We start from the raw sequence: 24,909 nt of genomic DNA on the forward strand, positions 1-24,909 counted from the left end.
TGGACCCAGAAGGAAGTTTCAGATTGCAGGGCTATTCAGAAGCAGAATAAAGGTTACCAGGAACAATAAATAATATTAAAACTAGTATAGGCAATATGTATTGTGTTTTCCATACAGAAGGTGTGTGTTATGCATGCAGCATTCCAGACGTCTTGACATGGGGTTGTAGAGGTTCCTAATATCCTGAGTCCAGTGATAATCCATCCCATGCGCTTGATAGTTGATAGTGCATCCAATAGCATCCCGAACATTTTCAGTTGTGGATAAGTCTGGCAATGCAACTGGTCATAGCATACCATCTGTGTCTTCAAGGCAAGCTCTTGAGATAGCTGTGCTTCTGGACAAGCATTGTCCTGTAGGAGATTATTGTCCTGTTGGACATGACAAGACATCTGGACCTACAGTCCATTTTGCTCTCTGCAGTTTTTAAATTATTTATAAAGAATATTCTGAAGGGTTTTCACCTGGTACAACTGGGTTTTTGTGTCTGGTAGATGTAGTGTGGGGTTTGCAGGGCAATGTATTCTTAAAGAAACACAGGGGGTTTGAGTTGTATTGCTGTATGTAATGTAGGGAACTGTGTTTAGAATTCTGCAAAAAGTTTTTTTAGAGTCTAAGGCAGAGAATGAGCTTATAGTTTAGTGTATCATGATAATAGGAAGGGCATTTGAGTCAGTTATTTAAAAAATTGTGCTACGAGTACCGATGTTTGGGTCTTAGAACAGGAAAATACTAATGTCTTAACTTATTACTTAACACTAGTCAGTGTCAGTAAATAATTAGGTGAGACATTTTGTCGTAAGCATGTTTAATTAATGTAGCCTAAAGTTTTACCTGTGGAACTATTCAGTGATAAGACCATCAAAGACGGGAGTGAAAAGAGGTCACCAACTTTTCTTGAGTCCTCTTCCCCACTCTTATTGCTGTGGCGAGAGGCCACAGCAATACACTTTTTTTTTTCAAATATTGAAAGTGCAAAGGAGACAAAATACATTTAAGACTCCCAACTGTCTACTTTTTCAAGAAACATAGCAAAAAAAAGTAGTTGCAAAAACTAGTTGCAACAATATTGAAAACATGTCGGAACTGGAGTAAAGTGAGATTTCTTGAAGTCTATTTGAACACGATGATTTCCGACTTGGTCTTTGGTATTTAAAACTTAGGAACTGAGGTGTTGTCTAATTCTGATAATTCTCCTCTCTTGTGTTAATTATCTATTTCTTGTCTATTCCTCATATTATGAGAAAAAACAGCAGTCAGTTGGCTCTTACACGTACGTAGTTTCAAAATACATTTTAATGCACAACAATTATGTATGATTGTCATATTATATCAATTAGAAGATAAATAAATACCTTTTCTGCAGACAAACTTTATATTAGAAAGATGAAATGTGATGCTCTACAAGCATTTGTGCACAATTCACCACAATGACATGATGATGCATAATAAAATCGCCGCTTGAAACACTTGCCTTACATCATGTTAAATGTTTTATTGTTTTTTATATGGAGTATACATTTGATAATGATGATACATGGTTTATTATGTTTTTACAAAATATCATTATTTTTCTCAAACTGATACAAATATACACTTACTCAGTGCTTTATATTAGTAACACCTGTACATCTTCACATTCATGCAGTTATGTCATCTGGCCATGGTGTGGCAGCAAGGTGATGCATAAAATCATGTGAATACAGGCAAACAATGATCATATCATCAGATTTAGAGTTTACTCAGAATAGTGCAATAAATCAAGAAAAAAATCAGTAAGGGGCAGATCTGCAGTCAGCTGAAAATTGCCAGACTTGTTTAAGCTTAAAAAAGGGCTAAAGCATCTCAGATAAAAACTCACAGATGAGGAGTAAGTGGCACAGACAGTAAAAATGGACAATAGAAGACCAGAGAACAAAGTCTGGTCTGATGAATCTCAATATCAGCTGATATATAAGGATGGCTGTGTCGGAATTTGGCACCAACAGCATAAAACCAACCTGCATTGTGTAAACAGACCAGGATGCTGGAGGTGGTGTAAGTAGGTTTTTGCTTTATGCACCACTATTTTTCCTAACAGTGCTGGGAAATATTTAGTCAAATGAGATGACACCAGATTCATCATAAGTGCAAAAATAGGATAATGAAAAATAAAGAAATATTAATCAAAGTTTAAGGGGATAAATTATCCAAACAGTGAGGTTTCAGAGTTCTGACTATGCAAAATAACCAGAATGAACTTCCTGTCTTGGCTTTGGTCAGAAAGCTAGCATCCCCTCCTAATCAGTTAACAGGGTCCTAAGTGCTTTAAAGTTCTCAGCCAGCCTATTTCAGCCTTCCCCAGTCTAATCATCAGTCTGTTCTGGCCAAATATTTATGCCTTGTGTAACAGAGCTCATCCATGGCCCCGCAGGTTTCTGTCTATGGTTAAAATGCATAGATAGATTATGTGAAGATAAAACATCTCAGATAGTCCACAAAGTAACATACATTTTTTGTATAACTAGATAACTTATTGATCATGCTAAATATTGATTAAGATAAAATACTTAAATAAGACAATATACAATAGAAAAAGTATTAGTGGTATTTTAGCAAAATAAGAAATTCTTTGTACAGGGTAACTGCCTGTTTCTGTGCACATGACAGTAAAACTCTTCAATTTTAAGTCTTGAAGTACAGTAACTAATTTTGCAGTTCCTCACACAGGTTGATTATAATGTGTCATTGTTTCTCTTAAGAACTTTTTTCAAAAGCAGCTTGGTGTTGCTTGGAAGCCCTTTGTTTATCAGCTGAGTCTGGAGCTGAGGGAATAAAAGCAAATAAAGATTATGTGGAACTGTCAAACTACTTTTTATCTAGAATAAGTATATGAGGTAAATGAACAAGACCTAAAGTGTTTAATACACTTTAATAATATTAATTAATGAATGTTAATTAACTTTCTTACTTGCAGCAGTATAAGATTTTCAATCTCAGCATCAGTCAGGTTTCTCACAGAGGTGAAACTAACCCGCATTCTCATCACATTTTCTAGGAGGATAAACAGACATATTGCTTCATTAAATGATAAATGTTTTTTTGGTTAAAAGTGAATATTATAAAAGATGCCTGTTTTACCATATGTATTACAGTAACACAGTAAGAAAACTAAATTATCATACTAATCATCAGTAAATATTAGGAGTGTCACGATTCTCTAAATCCTTGATTCGATTTTATTTCCGATTTTAGGGTCACCATTCAATTCGATTCTCGATTTCCTTTTTTCTTTTTTTTAAAGCAGAGAGTCTTATTTCAAAAGGTGGGCTTGATATAAGTGATGAAAAGTGATACAAGTGATCTGTAATACACTACAGTAGGCACTAATGGTTAAATTTCAATAATTTAATTAAGATATATATATAATGCCATCTAGTGGCTTTTTTTTGGTAGCAGCAGTGTGCACTATTAGAACAGCAAATGTGCAATATAACAAAATTAAAAAAATACAGCAACAGTCATGTACAAAATAATAGAACAATTAGAGCCTTAACAAAATGAACTCTATCCTACTATAACAGTTGAAAAATAAGACAATAAGACCTAAGAAAATAAGACCTGAGAATGACAAGTTTTTTTCTTTAACAAAGATATATTATTAACTTTATCTGAGAGAAAGATGCTCCTTAAGGTACCAAAACTATTAACATATTTGAGGCTAGACAAAACAACTGTTATTTTTTTTTTTTTTTTTAGTTTTTCTTTAAGAAGACGAGAATGTCCACATTCTCTGGAGAAAGGGAGGCTCTTTGAGCAGTCACAATGCGGCTACAGTGTGCTGCACCATTTGCGTAGCGTGCGTCTATCCTCTTTTTGACTTCGAGGCTCGAGACCATGACATAATTTCGGTCGCCTAGTAAATATCTTTGTATTAATGTCATTTCTAATTTGTCCTGGTGATGATTGGAGTTGGGGGTTTTTAACATCATCACCAGTGTGACACTCCTTTTCTGAAAATAAGTGTAAGAGACGTTCTGGGTTAACAGGCACTTACTTTTAGAGGGTTCAGACGAGAGGAGTCCAGCAGTAGTATCTTTAACAAATTACAGAGTAATAGTGTTAGTAACATGATGATGCGTTATAGAGTGTTATTAGCATACAACATATGTTTAAATAAAATAAAATAAAGAATAATGAAGCAGATTTTTAGGACTTCTTGTGTTCAGAACTGGTGGACTACTGACTGAGACTGATGCATCAGGTAACTCATGTACTTCTGTAGGGTTAAGGGACTTGAGAATGATTTGGAACATCAGCTGGAAACTGTTTTGCATGCGCTTCATAAATATGCAGACGAGGAAAACGCCTTTCTCTCCCTCTTTTACACTGGCATTTTGGGGACAAAAGTCTCCTGTGTGCGCGTTTGTGGCTCGTTCTAGATTCCGGGAGACTTTATCTGACTTGCAGGCATCAGGGAGCCATTATTGATATGCGGTAGACTCCCACAACTTCCGGTGTGGGACCTTTTAAAGACCTTTTTAAAGCCTCAATAAAAATATAATTTAAGTCCCAAAAATGTAGTCATAATTACTGTAGTTCTCTCCCCGGCAACGGTTACATTTCCGCTGATGTTAGTATGTTAGCTAATGTAAGCTAGCTCTCTGCTAACCATAGTTCTATCCCTGGTAACGTTAGCTAGCTCGTTTAAGATGGCTAAAGTTAGTATGTTAGCTAGCTTGTTGCTAAAATTAGTATGTTAGCTAGCTTGTTGCTAAAGTTAGTATGTTAGCTAGCTTGTTGCTAAAATTAGTATGTTAGCTAGCTTGTTGCTAAAATTAGTATGTTAGCTAGCTTGTTGCTAAAGTTAGTATGTTAGCTAGCTTGTTGCTAAAGTTAGTATGTTAGCTAACTGGCCACTAATGTTAGCTAGCTTTTTGCTAACCTTAGTTCTATCCCCATATTAGATGTTTACAATAGGCCACTGTGTTTTCCACCGGCATTAAACGCACCATCTGAAAATGTAATACCTACCGCACATTTACAGTAAATTTAAGACAATGTAAGACCTTAATTACCCAGATTTTAAATTAAGACATTTTAAGACTTTAAAGGACCTGCGGGAACTCTGATAGATGATAGATAGATAGATAGATACTTTATTGATCCCGAAGGAAATTTAGCAGCCAGTAGCAGTTACACAACACAGTCGAAACAAACAGTACACAGTAGAAACAAACAATAAGTATTATAAAATAAAATAAAAGAGCACAGTGAGGAATATAAGACTCTAAACTATAAAATTATAAACTGAGACTTAAAAAGATATACATAAATATATAAATACAAAAAAACTATACAAAGTGTGAAAGTAATCAGTCATAGATATGAGGTAGTGCAGTAAAATAATAATTTAAGTATAGAAGGTATCAGCAGATATGACAATATTAAACATAAACCTGTGCAAGTATTGTATTTAAGTAAGGTGCGTAGTGTAGTGTCCAGGAGTGCAAAAGTACAGGATGTACAGTAAAGTGACAAAGTGTCCAGGGGTGCAAATGTACAAGATGTACAGTAAAGTGTCCAGGAGTGAAAAGGTACAGAGTGTACAGTAAAGTGCCAAGTGTCCAGGGATGCAAATGAACAGTATATACAGTAAAAAGGCAAAAGAGTCCCAGGGTGTAGATGTGTAGGGTGCTTTCCAGTACAGATAAAAAAAGACTGATTAAGAAAGCACATAGAGACTCGTTCCTCATCTGTCCTCTCTCTTCCGGCTCCACTGGGAGGAGTTGAAGAGTCTGATGGCTCTCGGAACGAACGATCTTCTCAGTCTGTCCGTAGAGCAGCTCTGTGACAAGAGCCTGCCACTGAAACTGCTCCTCTGATCCATGATGATGAAATGCAGTGGGTGACCATCATCATCCATGATGGAGAGTAGTTTTTGCAGTGTCCTCCTCTCTGCCACCGTTACCACAGAGTCTAGCTCCACACCAACCACGGACCCCGCCCGCCTGACCAGCTTGTCCAGACGCATCTCGTCCCTCTTCTTCATGCTTCCTCCCCAGCACACCACAGCATAGAAAAGACAGCTGGACACCACAGTCTGATAAAACATCAGCAGGAGCTTCCGACAGATGTTAAAAGACCCCAGCCTCCTCAGGAAGTAGAGCCGGCTCTGCCCCTTCTTGTACAGGATGTCTGTGTTGGCTGACCAGTCCAGCTTATCATCCAGATGCAGTCCAAGATACCTGTAGGTCTTCACCATCTCCACATCAACTCCCACAATGGATACTGGCTGTATGGGTGGCCTGGCCCTGCGGAAGTCCACCACCATCTCCTTGGTCTTGGAGGTGTTCAACAGCAGGTTGTTTCTATTGCACCACGCCACAAAGTCTTTCACCAGGTGTCTGTACTCCTCCTCCTTTCCTCCCCGTATACAGGCCACAATGGCAGTGTCGTCTGAAAACTTCTGCATGTGGCACGTCTCAGAGTTGTACTGGAAGTCTGAGGTGTAGAGTGTGAACAGGAACGGGGAGAGCACAGTCCCCTGTGGTGCTCCTGTGCTGCAGACCACAGTCTCTGATGTACAGTCCTTCAATCTGACATACTGAGGTCTGTCAGTGAGGTAGTCTGTGATCCAGGAGACCAAATATGAATCCACCTGCATCCCCACCAGCTTGTCTTTCAGTAGGAGAGGCTGAATGGTGTTGAAAGCACTGGAAAAATCAAAGAACATGACTCTCACAGTGCTGCCTCCTCTGTCCAGATGAGAGTGGGTCCGGTGGAGAAAGTACAGTATGGCATCATCCACTCCCACTTTCTCTCTGTAGGCAAATTGCAAGGGGTCCATTGCATGTTGAACCTGGGGTCTGAGGTGGTGTAGAAGCAGACGTTCCAGGGTCTTCATGATATGTGATGTAAGGGCGACAGGCCTGAAGTCATTGAGTTCACTGGGGTGCGTCTTCTTGGGTACTGGAACCAGGCATGATGTCTTCCACAGCGTGGGGACCCTCCCCAAACGTAGACTCAGGTTGAAGATGTGCTGCAGGGGAGCCCCCAGCTCAGCTGCACAGGACTTTAGTAGTCTGGGACACATTATATATTATATATGATATTAAGGTTTTACGGGATTTAAGTTTGGATTTGTGTTTGGAAACAATGCTCTTGGTTAGGTGCCTACATAAGTTTGACTGATTTAAAACAAATGATTTAACAAATGCACACACCAACGAGCTGAAAGGGGGTGTGCTGTGGTCTTCAAGCCACTAGAGGGAGACCACGCTCTACCACATGCAATAATCAGGCTGATTACACTTGGTTAGTGCCTTTATAAAGACTGCTCACTGTTTAGACATTGCAAAGTATAAACCCAAGATATTTCATATTTTGTCTGGTAAACATAATTAAATTTGTCAATATAGGCCTGCAACATAGTTAAGCTCACACTAATCTTGCCTTTCTTTTTTACAATGCTTTAAAGATATTTTGACCCTGAGGAAATCAAGCAAAGAAGTGCTTGAGGTTTTTCTGTGTTCCGTGAAAAAGTATTTGTCCCCTTACAGATTACTTTTATTTTTCTTATTTGCCATACGTAATTTTTTTATTATCAAACTTTTATATCAGATAAAGCTGAGTAAATACAAATAGCAGATTTGAAATGATGATTTATTTATTAAGGGAAAAAAGCTATCCAAAAAAAAAAAAAAATGTTGCTGCCCCCCTTGAATTTACTGTGATTAAAAGCTGAGTTTAATCATCCAGGAAGTCAATAAAAAACCTGCTAATCAAATAGAACACAACAGTCCATCTCACATTAACCAAAAAAAAAACATCTTGATGATCCCCAAGACTTTGGGAAAATATTCTTTAGACCGATGTTACAAAAGTGGAACTTTTTGGAAGGTGTGTGTCCCATTGCAAACACTTTGCAAACACTTTTCACACAGGGCTAGACTGGTTTGGATATTTTTTTCTTAAATAAATAAAATATTATATTTACTCAGGTTATCTGATATTAACATTTGTTTGATAATTGGAATGATATCAGCATGAAAATAAAAGCAAAAAAAAAAGAAAGAAATCTGTAAATACTTTTTCACGCTACAGTATACACACAAACACACACACAAACACACATGGGTGAATTTGCACTTATACTGTCTTACATTTGCTAGTTTACAACTTGTTAATTATAAAAAAAAAACGTTAATGAAACGTCTTTGTCTGCAGGTCTCTGAGGAGCTAACTGACATTTGTGCTTAATTATTACATAGCACAAAGGGGTGTGTTTGAAATGTGGTTCCGGCATGAGTTTCATGTTTTATAATTGACCTTCCAGGCTCATCATTAGAATGTGTTTGTATATAAAAAACAACTTTTTGATCGTTTCATAAGCTAGTTCCAATAAAATAACATGGAAATGTATACTATTGTCATTCTGCACTGAACATAGGCATTTTGGTCAAAATAATCTCTGTATTTCTGGCTTCTCTTGGCTTTGATACTCTCACGCACACTTTTTTTTTTTTTTCCAACCGAGTATCACAGTACATAAGTGCACTACCAGGCTAAGAAGCTGACTGGTGAAGAAGATGACTGTGGTAGAGAGGCCAAAGGAGAAAAAGAAAAGATTCATAAGAATGGTTAAATAGGTAGTCTTGTTTTTTTCCCACATGGCAAATAAACTAGGAGAACCAGATAGACAAAGACTTTGAGGAGGAAATCACTAAATGTTTGTCATACTTATCACTGGATCTTCATGTTACGGTGCTTTTACAAAACAATTAGAACTAGGGTAAATGCAACGTCTAGATGTATAAAAGATGCAAGAACTGACAAAATTAAAATACAAACAAATTATACATGTAATTAAAAAAGAAGCTGTAAAAAGTTTGGAAATAAATCATAACTCAACACGCAAATGATTCCTAACTTTGTTTTAAGAGTTCTGTGGATTAAGTAAATATAATTGACATAATTGTAGGTCACACTTTTAGACATAGGAATAAAATTATACTACCCACAGCATAAATAATAGGGGTGGGAATCGTTTACTATCTCACGATTCGATTCGATTCCGATTTTGGGGGCCACGATTCGATTCAAAATCGATTTTTGATTCAAAACGATTTGAATTATAAAAATTTCTGCTTCTGGCTTATGAATCTTATTGAAAAAAACCCTCCATAATATACACTGGTCCTGGAGCAGGTAATGTGTTACAAAAACAATAAAATGTGCAGGAATGTGGGTCCTCAGTGACAGAGGAATCACTGGGATATCACAATGACGTTAATGAACAATAAATAAATAATAAATAACACTGCTTTATTACCAGGCTACTAGCGGTGGTGTGTAGGTGACGCTGCTGGGCTGATGTGATGATAGCAGTGGAGCGCTAAAGTTCAGGAGCAGCTGCTGATTAACTAGTTAATTTAAGGTCGTTGTATTTCTTCAGAAAGGGGGCAGGAGGTGGAGAAATTAATTCATATGGTCCATTCCTTAATTCCTCTGTGATGAGGAGCTGAAATTAGCTCTGATTAGCTTATTGTATTTTTCCGTTCCGCCTTAAATGCTGCAGCCCGCTGCCACCTGTAGCGTTATTTAAGGTGTAACTGGAAAGTTAGCTAGTTAGCTAGCTAACAGTTACTGAAACTAACTACTAGCGATCTTTTTTATGCTTGTTATGAAGCATTCTGCCATAAAACATTGAAACTACACGTTAATCTAATGTAATATAGTGCTTGTTCTGCCATCTTACCGGTGATTCTCAAACACCTACGCTCTGTGTGTGTCTGGAAGATCTCCGTTTGAAAGGACAAGCGCTATCCCCAGGGTTGCCAGGTCCAACAAAAATACCCAGCCCAAAATCAGTCTAAAACCCGCCCCTCAGAATCGATTTTGGGACATTTTAAATCGATTCTGAATCGTAGTAAATGAGAATCAAGATTCTTATGTGAATCGATTTTTTGGCACACCTCTAATAAATAACTCATATTACAGAAAATAAATAAAAGTAATTAATAGGATTTTTATCAGCAGGTTCAGATTAAGAACATGCAGGGCTCAGAGAAGGAAGTAAGTGTACGTGTACTTCCTTAGTATCATCAAATATCTTGAGGCCCAGATGCTAAATAAACAAAAGAGACACATAAAATTCCTGTATACTATAGTAAAATAACTCCATACTCCATGACCTGGCTTGTTGATAGCATTGCCACCTATGTCTGACAAAAAGAAAACTGGAAACTCTCATTCTAACAAATAACAGACTGTTTTTCCTTACCAACATACTTGACCAAAGAGTGAACAGAACAGAATCAAAGAGGGCTTGTTGAAGTAGGGTTAAACATAACACTGAATGTGTCAAGGGGGTTTAACACCCATATCAATGGCTATATTGTTCCTCGAATAAAAATAACAGAGTCACAGTTATCGCTTCACTGCCTATCTAGCCTGGGCTGATGGGGTAGTCAAATGATTCTGCAGTACTGATGAGAAACTGGTGCAACGTCAGTGTGAAAAGACGCAAGAGCATGCAGACTAAATTTAACAGACACAGTAAAGAACAATGAGCTTTGTTACAGACAACCAGGACATTTAGACGTAATCATCTATAGATGTTTGCAGTAGAAGCGTTATCTTGTCATCAAAAAATATTTGCACCCAGAAGCAAGTGTCAGATTGCAGAGCAATTCAGTAGCAGAATAAAAGTTACCAGGAATAATAAATTATTAAACATTTAAACTGATTTGGGCAATATTTATTGGGTTTCACAGACAGAAGGTGTGCATTATGCATGTGTAAATAAAAATCTGCCAGCCGTCTTGGCATGAGGTTGTAGAAATTCCTAATGCCCTGTGTCCAGGAATAATCCATCCTGTGCTTCTTAAATATTCCTGAAGATTTTGTAATAGGTGCGGAGTGTTCATAATGCATCCAATAGCATCCCACACATTTTCAGTTGTGGATAAGTCTGGCAATGCATCGGGTCATAGCATACCATCTGTGTCTTCTAGACAAGCTCTTGAGATAGCTGTGTTTGTTGACAAGCATTGCAAATAATACAAAAAAAAACTCTACTCTAACTCTATGTAGCATACACAAGTAGCATGTTACATGTGTTTCACATGCGTTACGCAGTACATTGTACTGTAGCTCAATAAATATTGTACATTTTTAATGATTGATTGTCCTTTGCTTACCATTTTATTTCTTCTGAATACTATTGCAACGGGACACTTCTAGTTGCAACATTTTTTTTTGATGATGAATTTGTAACAACAAAAGCCAGGTGTGAAATCATGGGAAAAAGAAAATTAACAAAGATTTAACGTATTTCTTGATCTATATAAGTGTGCCACCACAGTTTGAACTGATTTGATAAAATCAGGGTGTACAATTTAATCAGGAAAGTATGTGTTTGACTGCAGGTTTTCAGTTCAGTCAAGTAATAACACATTATCAGTTGTATGAAGACCAGTGATGGTATAGTTACTTTGAAAAAGTAACTTAGTTACTTTATGGATTACTTGATTTTAAAAGTAACTAAGTTACTTTACAAGTTACTTTATTAGTTACTTTCAGCAGCTACAGACACCACCTTCCGCCGCCTTAACATAAATATTACAACCAGTTTTGCCAATACTCCCTTTATTGGAAAATGCATTTTTAACAGCAACAATTTATCTCTATTAAGTTGAACTATTTCCTAAAAAATATATATATATTTTTAATAAAAATAAAAAAATTAACTTAACATATTTTAAAAAAAAAAAAGGTATTTCTTGATTTTACTAAACATAAATACTTGTTTTTATAAAAAAAATATATAAAATAAAGAAAGTCTTTCTTGACCTGACATATTTAACACTGTAAAACTGAACATTGAACTTGTTCTCTGCAGGGCAGCAAGGAGTGGTTTTATAAAACAGAACCGTGTATATGGTCTAGACCAGGGATCACATATTTGCAAACTAAAGACACGCCGAGCGCGCGAGAGAGAGACAGGGGAGAAAGCGAGACGCGTGTGATTGGGGAAGAGCGGAGGGGGAATGGGGTAAGGGAGCGGTGTGTGTGTGTGTGTGTGTGTGGAGGAGATGAGGTGGAGAGAGAGAGAGAGAGAGAGAGAGAGAGAGAGTAACGCACAGTGACTTAAATAAGTAACTTTAATCTGATTACTGGATTGGAAATAGTAACGCGTTAGATTACTCGTTACTGAAAAAAAGGGTCAGATTAGAGTACTAAGTAACGCGTTACTGACATCACTGATGAAGACTGACAAATTGATTACATTAAGCCTTGGATAGACTAAACATCTTTTAAAGTCAGAGCAGATTATAAACAGACTGAAAATATTACATTACACATCTGTGTTTTGTTGATTTTTATAGGATCTGAAACACTATAGAGCACACACAAAACAAAAGCCACCATGTACGTGACACCTAGGTCACCTAAGAGATTCAGATGCCAAAATGAAAGTGCCTGAGCTTGCTTACATAAAGAGCTGGAGGTATGCAAAACAGGCTACAAATAGTGCAGCAGTAGCAGACTCCAACTGATGCAAAATTGCGAACGTTATAGAATGGAACGGAACATTTTAATAATAAAAAAAGGCTTTAATTACTTTTTATGTGACCCACTGTGTGGTTTGTGTTATAGATAAACGGTTACACTTCAGTAATACGCATCTAGCACTATTTAATGTATATGGTTAGACCATTTCATAGTTTCACTATAAATATAGGCAGAAGACAGGGCTGATTCACTACCAGATTTTGTCCAAAATCAAGTCAAAACATTTGTTTTTTTTGTGACTGAAGTCTGATGCGATTTTGAGGCTAAAAATCAGGCCACAGCTCATCATACACTATACAACTTTCACTCCAACTGTCAGCTCCAGCACACTTCAGCCAACTAGCACAGACCAGCTACAACTGCAAATCAAGGTTAAAATCTGGCTTAAGTAAAACCTGCAGCCTCACTGGTCTTTTGCAGACTGATGCACATTTGTCATTTGATGTTGGCAAATTGACTAAAAATTACATATTTTGACTTCTTAATTATATGTTTTTCTTTAAACATTTAGCAATAAACAATGTAATTATATTTAACATATTTAACTATTGTGAACACTGTAAATGATCTGTACATTCTATTTTATTTTATTATTCTACTTGTAAATATTGTTCTCTGTATACTAGTGGAAACCTGCACCCAAGTTTTTCACTCCTGTACTCCTGCACTCTCCTGTACACCTGTACTCTGTGACATGACAATACATATCTTGAATCTAAATAAATAAATATCGTAAATGTTTTTTGATTAGGTGATTTAAAGCCTAAATATTTGCAGTGCTGGAGGTGAGGTGAGAGGCATTCAATCACTGCAAAACATCAAACTTGTGTGTGTGTGTGTTTTTCATTATTCTTAATTTTATGTAGAGTTTCATTATCTGGATTTAGAAATTATAGTAATTGGGGCACATCTAAGTTCTTTGGTTTGTTTTAGTTGTTGTATAAATGCTGTTCACCATGCTTAGTTTGGACTTTAAGCTCTAGAGACCTGCGTGGTCTATGTCCTTTATAATTCTACATATTCTGGTTCACTTTATAAAGGTCACAAACAACAGTTATTACTACAGTAATAAATAATAAAAATAAATAAATAATAATGAATTGGAATATTAGCTATCATAGATTAGAGATTAATAATATCTTAACTGGTGTCATTTTGTAATTAGTTTAGACATTCTGATGTAAAGACTTTTCATTATGGTACCTTATTTGAAAATGTTACAGACAGAACTATCCAGAGATTTACAAACTTATAGCAGCAATAATAAACTCTATTGTGCACTTAACTAAAGCCAGTGAAAATATTTTGGAACTGTAATAATTATGTAAGATGATATCTGAATTTATTAGAGCATCAAGATTTTAGACTTGGTATTTGGGTATTTAGAACTCCATAACTGAGGTTGTGCTAATGCTAATGTTTATTCTCTTCCCTTGTGTTACTCATACATAAGGTTGCCACCTGTTCTGTAAAATATGTAATTGTCTCTTATTGGGCAATTAAAGGTTGTGTCCCGTATTGAACCAATAAGGGATGCAATCTATTTTCCACAAATGCCCAAAACACACAACAACCCAAAATCTAACAATATTGATAAAAATGTATCAATCAATAAGGTTTTGAGTCTTTTAAGTAGAATGAATTATAATTTTAATGGCAAATAAACAAATCATACTAATAATCATATTAAATACTTAAACATCACCCTTCTCAGATTTGTATTTGATTAAAAAGTTTAAAACCACATACGATTCCACTTTATATACATATACATTTTGAAGTCGTATGAATACTTTTGCAAGCTGTACATGGTTATGCAGTACTGTATGGGTTATGTAAATTATGAGAAGATCAATAAATCCCTACCTGCAGACAGACATGACATTTCATTTCCTGGACATGGGTTATTATTTCAATAGCAAATCTGTCTTTGCTTTGTTTCACAAATAAGCCTTTGTGAAAAGCAGCAGTCAGGAACACTCTTTGGTAAGCCCATTTATTATTTATATTATTTGTATTATTATTTTAACTTGCTATTAAAAATTCAGAAATAGAAATATTTTGAAAAAAGAAATAAAGAGTTCAATATAAATGATTCATCTGTGTCAATGCCAGGTGCTGAATTTTCTCTTTGTGTGTGTTATGTAGATCAACAATCATGTTTCTTGTCCTGTTCTCAAGTGAGTCTATTACTTTTTTGTATTTTAGTTTTAATAATAATAATGTGGTCACAATATAATAATGCTTTAAAATATGTTCAGAATTGTTTTTTTTATAATTTACATTTAGATTAGAGGTCTAAATTGCTGACATTGCGGATGTTATTCAGATTTGGTCTGATGTCTTTGTCTTAAATTTCTGCAGCTTTCCTCACCCTCTCCTCCTGCCTTTCTCGACAATATTACTTTGTGGATAAAAATATGACCTGGACTGAAGCACAGACGTACTGCAGACAGAACTACACTGATCTGGCCACGCTTGAGAATGCTAACAACACAAAGAGTTTGATTGCTGCTGCTTTGAACAGTAGTTATAATGGAACTGCCTGGATTGGGCTGTATGATGATGTGATAAACGGCTGGAGATGGTTTTTGGATGATGATACTCTTTATGGGCCAGGAGAAAAACATTTCAGGAACTGGTCAAACATCTGGAACCAGGAGCCAAATAATTTAGGTGGAAATGAAATGTACACACAAATGTATCCACAAGGGAGCTGGAATGATTGGCAATGCAGTGCCCTTATCTACTTTGTTTGCTACAACAGTGAGTCAAACCACAAGAAACTAATCCTTCCTTACGATAATCACTACAGACTTAAGATGTTTTATCTCTGCAATGTTTTTGCTTTTCTTTCTTTTAGAAGCCACTAACAGTCATGTTCTCATCAAATTGACTATGACCGCCTCTGATGCTCGTCAGCACTGCAGACAGCATTACACAGACCTGGCCATCATCAGGAGCCAATCAGAGAATCAACTGATTATAAATTTGTTAGAATCCTACTCAGCTTGGATCGGTCTTTACAGAACTAGACAGTGGTCAGATCAGAGCAACTTCTCTTATCAGAACTGGATAACTGGACAGCCAGATAACCTGGGGGGTGTTGAACGCTGTACCGCTGCGTCTCTTAATAACTCTGGACAGTGGAGTGATGAGAACTGCGCTAAAAACCTTCCTTTCTTCTGTTATAAAGGTGTGTATATTTCACAAAACAAAAATTAATTACAGAAATAAAATAAACAGAAATTAATTCAGTGTCAAATCTGAGAATTTTGAAAAAGTTTTCTTTGCTTTTTTTTTCAGAATCATCTCCAACCCACAGTAAGTGTGTGTACTGTACTGTCAGTAAGTAAAATGAATAATGCGAAAATTTCTCAACGGATATTTATCCACAAATCAAAATTTCAGCTTGTATTTTATTTAGCTCTTATTTAAATATATGCTATTTAATTTAACCAGATTAACTGTAATTATTTCCCCTTCTCATAGAAAATGTGATCACAATCCAACTTATACTCACCTCTCAGACAGATCTAACTGAGCCAGAAATGGAAAATATACTACTGCAGCAGGTGAGATTTTTAATTCAATTAAATATTACTTTGCACCCAGATTGATACACTTGAAGTATTGTAGATGAAAAAGCAGATAAATCTATATTTATTATATATTCTTTTTTTCCATTAGCTCCAGAAAAAAATTATCAACAAAGGACTCCCAAGAAACATCAAGCTGCATTTGAAAAAATAATCCACATTTGACCAACCTGTTAAAAAAATTCATTTAGGAACTGAGGGAGCAGTGCATGGATGAGGGTATTTCCTAGTCTTTAATTTTCTGTAACCTTCTTTTACATGGAAATACTCCAGCAAAAGGCTTTCTGGAGTGTTAGACGTCATTAATGTTCTAATGCTAACATATCTTGTTTCACGTTTCTATGTTTATCTAAAGCACTTTGAATTGTCAATTTGTATTTAAAATGTGCTCTACAAATAAACTTCCTAGTTTTGCATTTGGGTTGAGGCCTTGAATTATTAAATGCTGAAAACAATGTTTTGACCAGAGTTTGGCAAAAGATACAAGTGAACAGGGTGATTCTCTGAAATGGGAGGTTTTTGCATGATTTTTTTTGTAATAAATATATATATTTTTGATGATTTAATCTGATAGCTAATTAGTTACGCCTTAGAGAAAATACATTTTCCCACCTCAGACATGAAATCCCAACCATCATTAAATATTTCTTCTTTAAAGAAACAACAATTTACAAACTGTCACAGACAATTCGGCCCTTGTGTGATTAAGACCTGAAAAGATATTCAAGTAAATTCTTGTAAAATCTTAATAATGAGATGTCCCTTTTTATAACTTTTGCCAGTTTTAACCTATATATTTTATCCAAAATTATGCATTAATATTACAATTTGATTAGGCTTTGTTATATTCACATAACGTAACGTAATGTAACGTCACGTAAATTATACAATAAATATTAACCTGATATTTATTATCATCAAAAGATTAATAAAAACGATTAAATAACAAGGTTGAACATACAGTTCAACAAACATTTGCAAGGATTGATCCTGGATAGAACTCGTTATTATTTACTGCCTTAGTACCTTTGGTCCTTCAGAATGTAACAGGATTATTTTTTTTTAGATAAATGTAGCAATAAATCCTTATTTAGATAAGACAGTGAGACCACATGAGGTTTAGCAAAATGTGATGATATTAACCACCTAGCATCATCTCCAAGCTGAAGTGATACTACTATCTTGAGAAAAGGATTAGAGACTTTAAAGGTTAAACCTGTAGAGTTTGAGGTAGGTCCTGACGAGTAGGGTGCAGCAGTAATTCCTATAAAAGAAACAGAGCAATGCTGTTAGTAACATGGTTGTTATTGTCTGCAAGATTATGTCTGAGTTTGTTTGTGTACACAATGCAAAACTACATGATTAACATTTCACAAAAGCATGGCTGCAAAAAAATGACTGGCCTGCCTGCAGCCTGACATGTCCCCAACAATTTTGCAACAAAAAAATGCAATAGAAAACAGCCCACAATGTTACAGACCTTTATTTTTGCTGAAGTAAAGGGACAAAATAACACCTGAAACACTTCATTGCTTATTTTGTTTTTAAGTGTTGCAGGTCTAAAGTGCAGGAGTAGGTGTTTGGATGTATAACATTAAGTTGACCACACAAAACATAAAATATATAAGCTACACTGAAATGAAAGTAAACAAAAAATATCTGAAATACTTTGTTTTTGTTTTGTTTTTTTTGTTGCATTTTTATACTGTAGCAACTTTTCTGATTTAAGTTTATATTTAGTGTTTTCAATAGGTGTGAATTTAGACAGTTGATCTACCCATAAAGCGTTTCCTATCACTGGTCCTGGAGTTTCCCCTGCCCTGCTCAACCTGCTCAGCACATTTTAGTGGCTGTGACAGAGCAGTAAAGCAATAAACTGTTCAGGACCAGGATTGGGTAACTATATTCTAATACAATTGCCGTACAAAATTGCTTGTAAAATTGTTACTTGTATAATATTAAGGACTCAAAAGTGGTGGTGCACAGCTCCACGTGGGATCCTGTAGGATGAAGTTTTGTTCCTCAGCCTGTTTGCTAGATATCTGACTCTCTCAGTCAAATTGGGGGTTAGTGGTGACTCTAGCCCTGGGGCCTAGATACCTCCACATATATATGAGATATTCATATATATATGAGTTATTCAGCTGGCATTCTATTTTTCTGGCATAATGGCCATTGTGATGTCAATATGGCACTCAATTATGACGTCATAATGGCCAATGTAATGTCACAATGCTAATCATCAGTAAATGCCATTTCTACAGTAAGGTAAATGAGCCATTTGTCTAAATGTTGTACTTCTTTCTTGCCCACAGTTTGCCACGAAACAATCAGGCAAAAAACAATTGTTCTGTTGGTGACATTAGGTGTGAGGTCAAATTCATTACTGTGTAATATTTGATCAAGTACCCTAACATCACCAAGATTGTGTGACACCTTTTCTGAAATAAAGGCAAGAGACTCAAAGGGTTAATGGGTACCTACCTGTAGAGTTCAAGGTGGGTCCTGATGAGAAAGGTCCAGCAGTAGTATCTGTAAAAAACATATTGTTAGTAACATGATGATGTGTCTGTATGCTTACCTGTTTTATTATGAGTGTTATAAGCTGGTATTAGTTTGTGTACTTGTGTAATACTCGTCAAGGTACACAGCAGCTCTGACAAATCTTACTAAGAAAGACCAACCCCAGAGGGTGAAGTGGTCAGAATAAATAAAGGCAGCTTTTCCTCAAAGACAGTTTGTACTATGGAGTTAGACTGTCAGGGAACATCCTATAAACAAAACTCCTACTAGAAACGTAGAGACTATGGAAATGGGCCATTGATTCTATTAAATATTGCTTGTTGAGTTTCAAATTTATTCTGGAGATGGATTATTTTTGTTGTAATATATGACATCGCTACCAAGATTATGTGAAACTCCTTTCCTAGGACAAGAGTTAACATGTACTTACCAGTAGAGTACAAATGTGTTTCTGATGAGAGGGGACCTGTAGTACTACCTGTAAAAGATACAGAGGAATACTGTTAGTAACAAAGAGTCACTCTGTCTGAACTTAAGGCAGAAGTGCCAACCTGTGTGCATTTTGTTTAATGGCTACGCATTTTGATGCATATCGTTTGATCACGCATTTCGCCATTTCATCCATTGGTCTGTTGTGAGTGTGTTCGTGGTCGCTTGCATTAAGCGGTTAGCAAGGACACTAATCCAGCAAGCTAGCTACCTATCAAGCCATCCACTACTTTCATCCAAACTGTCAACACACAGTCTCTCTCTCTCTCATGCTCTGTCTTTCGCACACACACACACACACACACACACCTACACGCACTAATGCAAATACTCTCTTAAAAAAACTCAATGAGTTCATTAAAATATTTTTTTTATTTAAAAAGCAATAAACTGCCCTAAGATATTAAACATAAAAAAGGAGTCTGTCAGGCCTAAACTCCATGACACTATTATTACTGTCCCATCTCAAAAATACAGGGAAATACCAGCATTTTTATCATGATTTAATTTACGAATAATCAAAGAATAGTGTGCTGATTACAGTTTTTCTTGATTGTTTACACACAAAAACTTGAAACCCAATTTTCATTCATCATACTATTTTACATTGAGCACATCAGTGTTCAACTGTTTATAGGTGTCTATTCATATGATGGTTTGTGTGTCATCTGACAACAAAGCCCCATTTTGAGATACGATTACATTATATTGAATGTGAAGTTTTATTTTGCAGGACAATTGAAAGGTTGTATCCATTGTGTGTGTGTTTGACTTGTGTATAGAGTTCTACAAGTATGAGTAACAATTCAGAAAAACTGTAATTTTAATTTTGCCAATCTAACCCCGCTTCTTTTATTTACCTTTAAATACCCTTTAATAAGCACTTAATAAATACATGTAGATTTTAATGTTTTTGTTTGTTTCAAGTAAATAAAAAATACCTTGACTATAAGGCTTTGTACTTCATTATTGTAAGTCGCTTTGGACAAAAGCGTCTGCCAAATGAAATGTAATGTAATGTAATGTAATGTATTAAAGTGAATTGGGTCATCTGACTTGCAGGCTTCCCAAGTCTCCTGTAAGTGGCATGAGTCTACTGCATATCAATAACGGCTCCCTGATGCCCGCAAGTCAGAAAAAATCTCCCTGAATGTAGAATGATCCACAAACATGCATGCAGGTGCACAAAGAGAGGGAAAGAGAGTATCACTCCCCTTATTTGCATATTCATGAAGCTTTTTTTAAATTAATTTTTGCAACTTGGGATGTCTGGATTTGTTCAGGATCTGATTGGCAGGTCTGTTAAGGGTAAATTGGAACCTACCTGTAGAGTTCAAGGTGGGTTCTGAGGAGAGGGGTCCAGCAGTAGTAACTGTAAAAGAGAAATATTATTATAAAAAGGCCATAGCTATCTTTCGTTTTCGAAAGATGCATAGTCCCCTTGGATCACTGACATGATACAATCTAGTTCCTAGAAGGAATGGTGCTTCCAGATTAAGAGAGTGGAGGTTGTTGAAAGAGAAATGGGGAGGGAAAAATAGGAGTTGGGGTTTGTTGTGGCTTCACAGCCAACAGCTCAAATCTCTTTAGAGGTGCTTTAGTCCAGTTCTGGGATGTTGGTTGAGGGACTAGTGTAGTCAAAGCCCCCGTCCACACAAAACCGGATATTTAATAATTTTTTTTTTTTTTGTCTCCGTTTTTAAAAAATATCTTCGTCCACACGAGCAGCGTTTTCAGAAATATCCCCGTCCACACGGAAACGCCATACCACTCAAAAACGCTGAAATGAACTGGGATTCTCTGGACATTTGGACACTTTCTTGTCACTCCTCAGCAACAACTACGTATTTTTTTTAATTGTACCACCAATTTTTTAACTGTTCGTGGTAAGGTCTGTAACTCTGGACAGAAGGATCGGAAAAAACTACACACAGCGCATTTTAGTAAGGTTACCTTCGCTGTGTTAGGTATTGTGAGAGTTACATTAAATTAAGCTGTGAACATGTTATTAATCGACACATTGCAGAGAGAACAGAACCAATGCAGGTGCTGTCCCTGTTTTAGGCTTTACGATCACTGGTTTATACTGATTACAAAGCACCTGATCCAACTAATCAACTAAAACTAGCTTATCAACTGACTATCTGCCCGCACTGAGTGATGCAGCAGGAAAACCAGCATTACAGTGTTACTCCAAAAGCACAGAGCTAACCCAGCTAACTGAAGAAGCACAGAGTCTAAAACACTTAAAAATGCTTAATGTGGGTTATCTTTCCACTGAAGCCTGATATAAGGATGAATCTTAACAAGGCTTTATGTACTAAAACAACGAGCCACAAACACCAAACATTTTATTTTTTCACTGCATAATAAACTTAATCAGAATCCATAAACAAATCATTATAATCCACATTACTGACCTGCTGTAAAATCCAGAGAGGTGGGGAGTAAACAGGCTGGATGAGCAGCGTCAGTGAGAGTAAATGATGTATTTTGAGTTTGCTGGTGTAGCTGGTCTGTCAGTATATTCAGGGTGATGTTGGAGCAGTATAATTAAAGCTCATACCGATAGAGTAGCATGTAGAACAGCCACTATCACTTGTCTCAGCTACACTGGTAATTCCGCGCTGTTGGGTCAGAGAGGGCAGTTAGTTTATTAGTTGGATCAGCTGTGTGTAATATTATAAAAACACGGCCAGGGTTCGCTGTTGTTGTGCCAAAAAGAGTCCCCTCCCGATTTCTAGGCTAATGCTAAACAAAAAGCAGACATGCGCAGACTCGCTGTGTGACGTCAGCATTTTCAGAAAGCTCAGTTTTCCTCGTCCACACGGCTCCACCTTGGAAGGCGTTTTGAAAACCTCCGTTTTCAGTGACAGAAAACCCTGTTTTCATGTGGACGGAAGGCCAAAACTGAGACAAAAACCTCTTTTTTAAAAAAATACCCGGGTTCGTGTGGACGGGGCCAAAGTTTAACCTGTCAGAGTGTAAATATTCATGCGCAAAACTTACTGACTTTGGATAAACAGTCTTCCTTTCCACATTTCCACAATATTATTGTTGTTAAGCTTGTTGTTTGTTTGTAATTGTTTGTTTGTTATTTTAGCATATGCCCAGCCTGAAGACCCAGTTGTTTTGTCTACTGATTAGTGAGGTGTATTCTGTACTATGGATGTTTGTCACTTCTTGTTTGTGAGGCCTTTAGCCCAGATAAGTTCATGTGTCCAGCTAAACTATTCCTGAGAAGTCCATTTCTATACATGATCGGCATGTCACAAGTGGTTTCAGGTAAACAACATGCCGCTTCTCAAAAGGTCATATTTACATATATGGTAAAGCTGTAAATAGGGTGGTTGGAATTCATTAGGTATGAGAGCTATAGGAGTGACTGTGAGGGACTATTTAAACGGTTTAGACCACAAGACTGGGAGAGAGAGAAACCTGGGACACCGAGAATTGACAAGCTCTCTCCCACACTTTGCTTCTGATTGAAATAAATATTTTATTCCAGTTAAGAGGGCAGTGTGCACTGAGTTTTATTTCAAGAAACAACAGCCTTCCAAGAACACCCAAAGAGGAGTCCACAAGAAACAAGAAGACACAACATTAGCATTAATTCCACAGTGGTTCATGCAATAATATGATGTACAGAAAAAGCCTAAGCTATTTCCTGTTTTGTCATTTGTTAATATACATCTATTCCCGCTTTTCAGGCCTGCAAAATATTCCAAAAAATGTAATGGTGACAGTTTAGGGCTAGTAACGAGGTGATGTAAACAGTTGATGTAACCATAGCTCAGTACAAGTTTAGTTTTTGGGAAGCAAAAATGGGCAGAGGATCTCCTGATAAATATATGTGTGTGTATGTACAATAAACTTACCCTGAGTAGTCAGCGATGAATCTGTAACAGGAAAATAAATTAAATATAATTTAGAATTAGAAAGCTGAACCAAAAATGAAAAGACAATACACACTGTTATCAGCAACATGTACTTACGTCATAATAATAGGGTTTTGTCAGTACATGAAAATTTAATTTAAATAAAAATAACTACAGAGCATCTCTGTAGATAATTAACTGTAATGGTAATTTAAAAATAAATTCAGTATTCCACCTTTATAACAGAAGAAAGGAAGGTTTAGACTGCAGTTCTCATCACTCCATTGTCCAGATTTATTCAGAGACACAGCAATACAGTCTTTAATAGCACCCATATCTGGCTGTCCAGTTATCCAGTTCTCGTAAGCAGACTTGCTCTGGTCTGACCACAGTCTACTTCTGTAAAGACCGATCCAAGCGCTGTAGTATCCTGCTAACAAATTTGTGATCAGTTGATTCTCTGATTGGTTCCTGATTATGGACAGGTCTGTGTAATACTGTCTGCAGTACTGACGAGCATTAGAGACAGTCATATATGATGTAATCACAACATGACTGTTAGTGGCTTCTAGAAGAGAGAAAAGCAGAAACATTTTGAGTGTGTGTATACAGGGATTATCATTAAGAAAATATTAGTTTTACTGTGGTTAGACTTACTGTTATAGCAAACGAAATAGAGTCCGACATTACAAGGAAGATCATTCCAAACCCCTTGTGGATACATATGTGTGCACATCTCATTCCCACCAGCATTATTTGGCTCTGGGCTCCAGAGATTTGACCAATTCCTGTAATCTTTTTCTCCTGGCCCATAAAGAGTGTCATCTTCCAAAAACCATCTCCAGTTCTCCATTAAATCTTCATACAGCCCAATCCAAGCAAGTCCATTATAACCACTGTTCACAGCAGCAGCAATCAACCTGCTTGTGTCTTCTGCATTCTCAAGTGTGGCTAGATCAGTGTAGTTCTGTCTGCAGTACGTCTGTGCCTCAGTCCAGGTCATGCTAATATCCACAAAGTAATATTGTCGAGAAAGGCAGGAGGAGAGGGTGAGGAGAGCTGTAGGTGACATAAAAAGGAAAAAAAAACATTTAGGCAATAGCAGTGATAGTTCAGACCTTTGATTGATCTGAATGGCACTCTGAATTATCTGAGCACAGCTCTCTTAAAAGTAACTTCTAAAAATACAGTACAATAGGAAAGATATACAAGTGTTAACATGCATCACGTAAAATAAAATATAGAAGATGACTTACTTGAGATGAGGAGCCAAAACATGATTGCTGATCTCAACAAAGCTAGATATACAAAAAAAGAATCATTAGTTTATATGGGTGTGTCATTTTCTAGGTAAATTGGCATTTTGTTGAATAATAATAATAATAATAATAATAATAATAATAATAATAATAATAATAATAATAATAATAATAATTATTATTATTATAATTATAATAATAATAAATCCTTACCAAACAAAAAAGCCTTAGTGTAATCAGAGATGTCCAGCTGTTTCTGCCTCTGCCAGCAGATACACTAAACACATAGTTGTGTGATAACACTTAGTTAAATAATTAGTGGCGTTTCCTCATTCTTGTTTCACAAAGGGAATTTAGGTGTTGTTGAAATGGTTGATCTGTTGAGAGCGCCTTCACATGCTTTCCATTTTTCATGATAAACCTAGCTTGCCGACAGAAATCTCATATACAGGGGAACTGGCAGGACCAAAACTGTATTAACTATTAACTTCATTTTAGTTTAATTTTTAAAACAAAACTGCATAGACTATTCAATTTCTTACTCTCGCTGTTGACCCTTTGACGCACAATATATGCACACCCCCTCTAAGGAGCAACATGAGC

General features: G+C 36.3%; 2 protein-coding genes across 2 annotated transcripts; one reads left to right on the plus strand and one right to left on the minus strand.

Moving 5' to 3' along the window:
• Positions 1–1,797: 1,797 nt before the first annotated feature.
• On the minus strand, positions 1,798–24,377 carry LOC125780465 (macrophage mannose receptor 1-like). Its single transcript, XM_049482740.1, has 11 exons — positions 24,304–24,377; positions 23,705–24,106; positions 23,283–23,615; positions 23,048–23,068; positions 20,490–20,541; positions 19,111–19,154; positions 18,642–18,689; positions 17,374–17,421; positions 4,037–4,075; positions 2,951–3,033; positions 1,798–2,804 (listed from the first exon to the last, which is right to left on the minus strand). Exons 1-11 carry the CDS (start codon positions 24,323–24,325, stop codon positions 2,715–2,717), a joined length of 1,182 nt encoding a protein of 393 aa, XP_049338697.1. The 5' UTR covers positions 24,326–24,377; the 3' UTR covers positions 1,798–2,714.
• Positions 14,681–16,573, plus strand: LOC111194379 (macrophage mannose receptor 1-like). The gene is made up of 6 exons (XM_022678432.2): positions 14,681–14,738; positions 14,923–15,324; positions 15,422–15,754; positions 15,865–15,882; positions 16,051–16,133; positions 16,249–16,573. The coding sequence occupies exons 1-6, from the start codon at positions 14,717–14,719 to the stop codon at positions 16,309–16,311; spliced, it is 921 nt and encodes a 306-aa protein (XP_022534153.2). The 5' UTR covers positions 14,681–14,716; the 3' UTR covers positions 16,312–16,573.
• Positions 24,378–24,909: the final 532 nt, after the last annotated feature.

The sequence above is a fragment of the Astyanax mexicanus genome, chromosome 8 (assembly GCF_023375975.1).
Source record: "Astyanax mexicanus isolate ESR-SI-001 chromosome 8, AstMex3_surface, whole genome shotgun sequence".
In the NCBI taxonomy this organism is placed as follows: Eukaryota; Metazoa; Chordata; class Actinopteri; order Characiformes; family Acestrorhamphidae; genus Astyanax; species Astyanax mexicanus.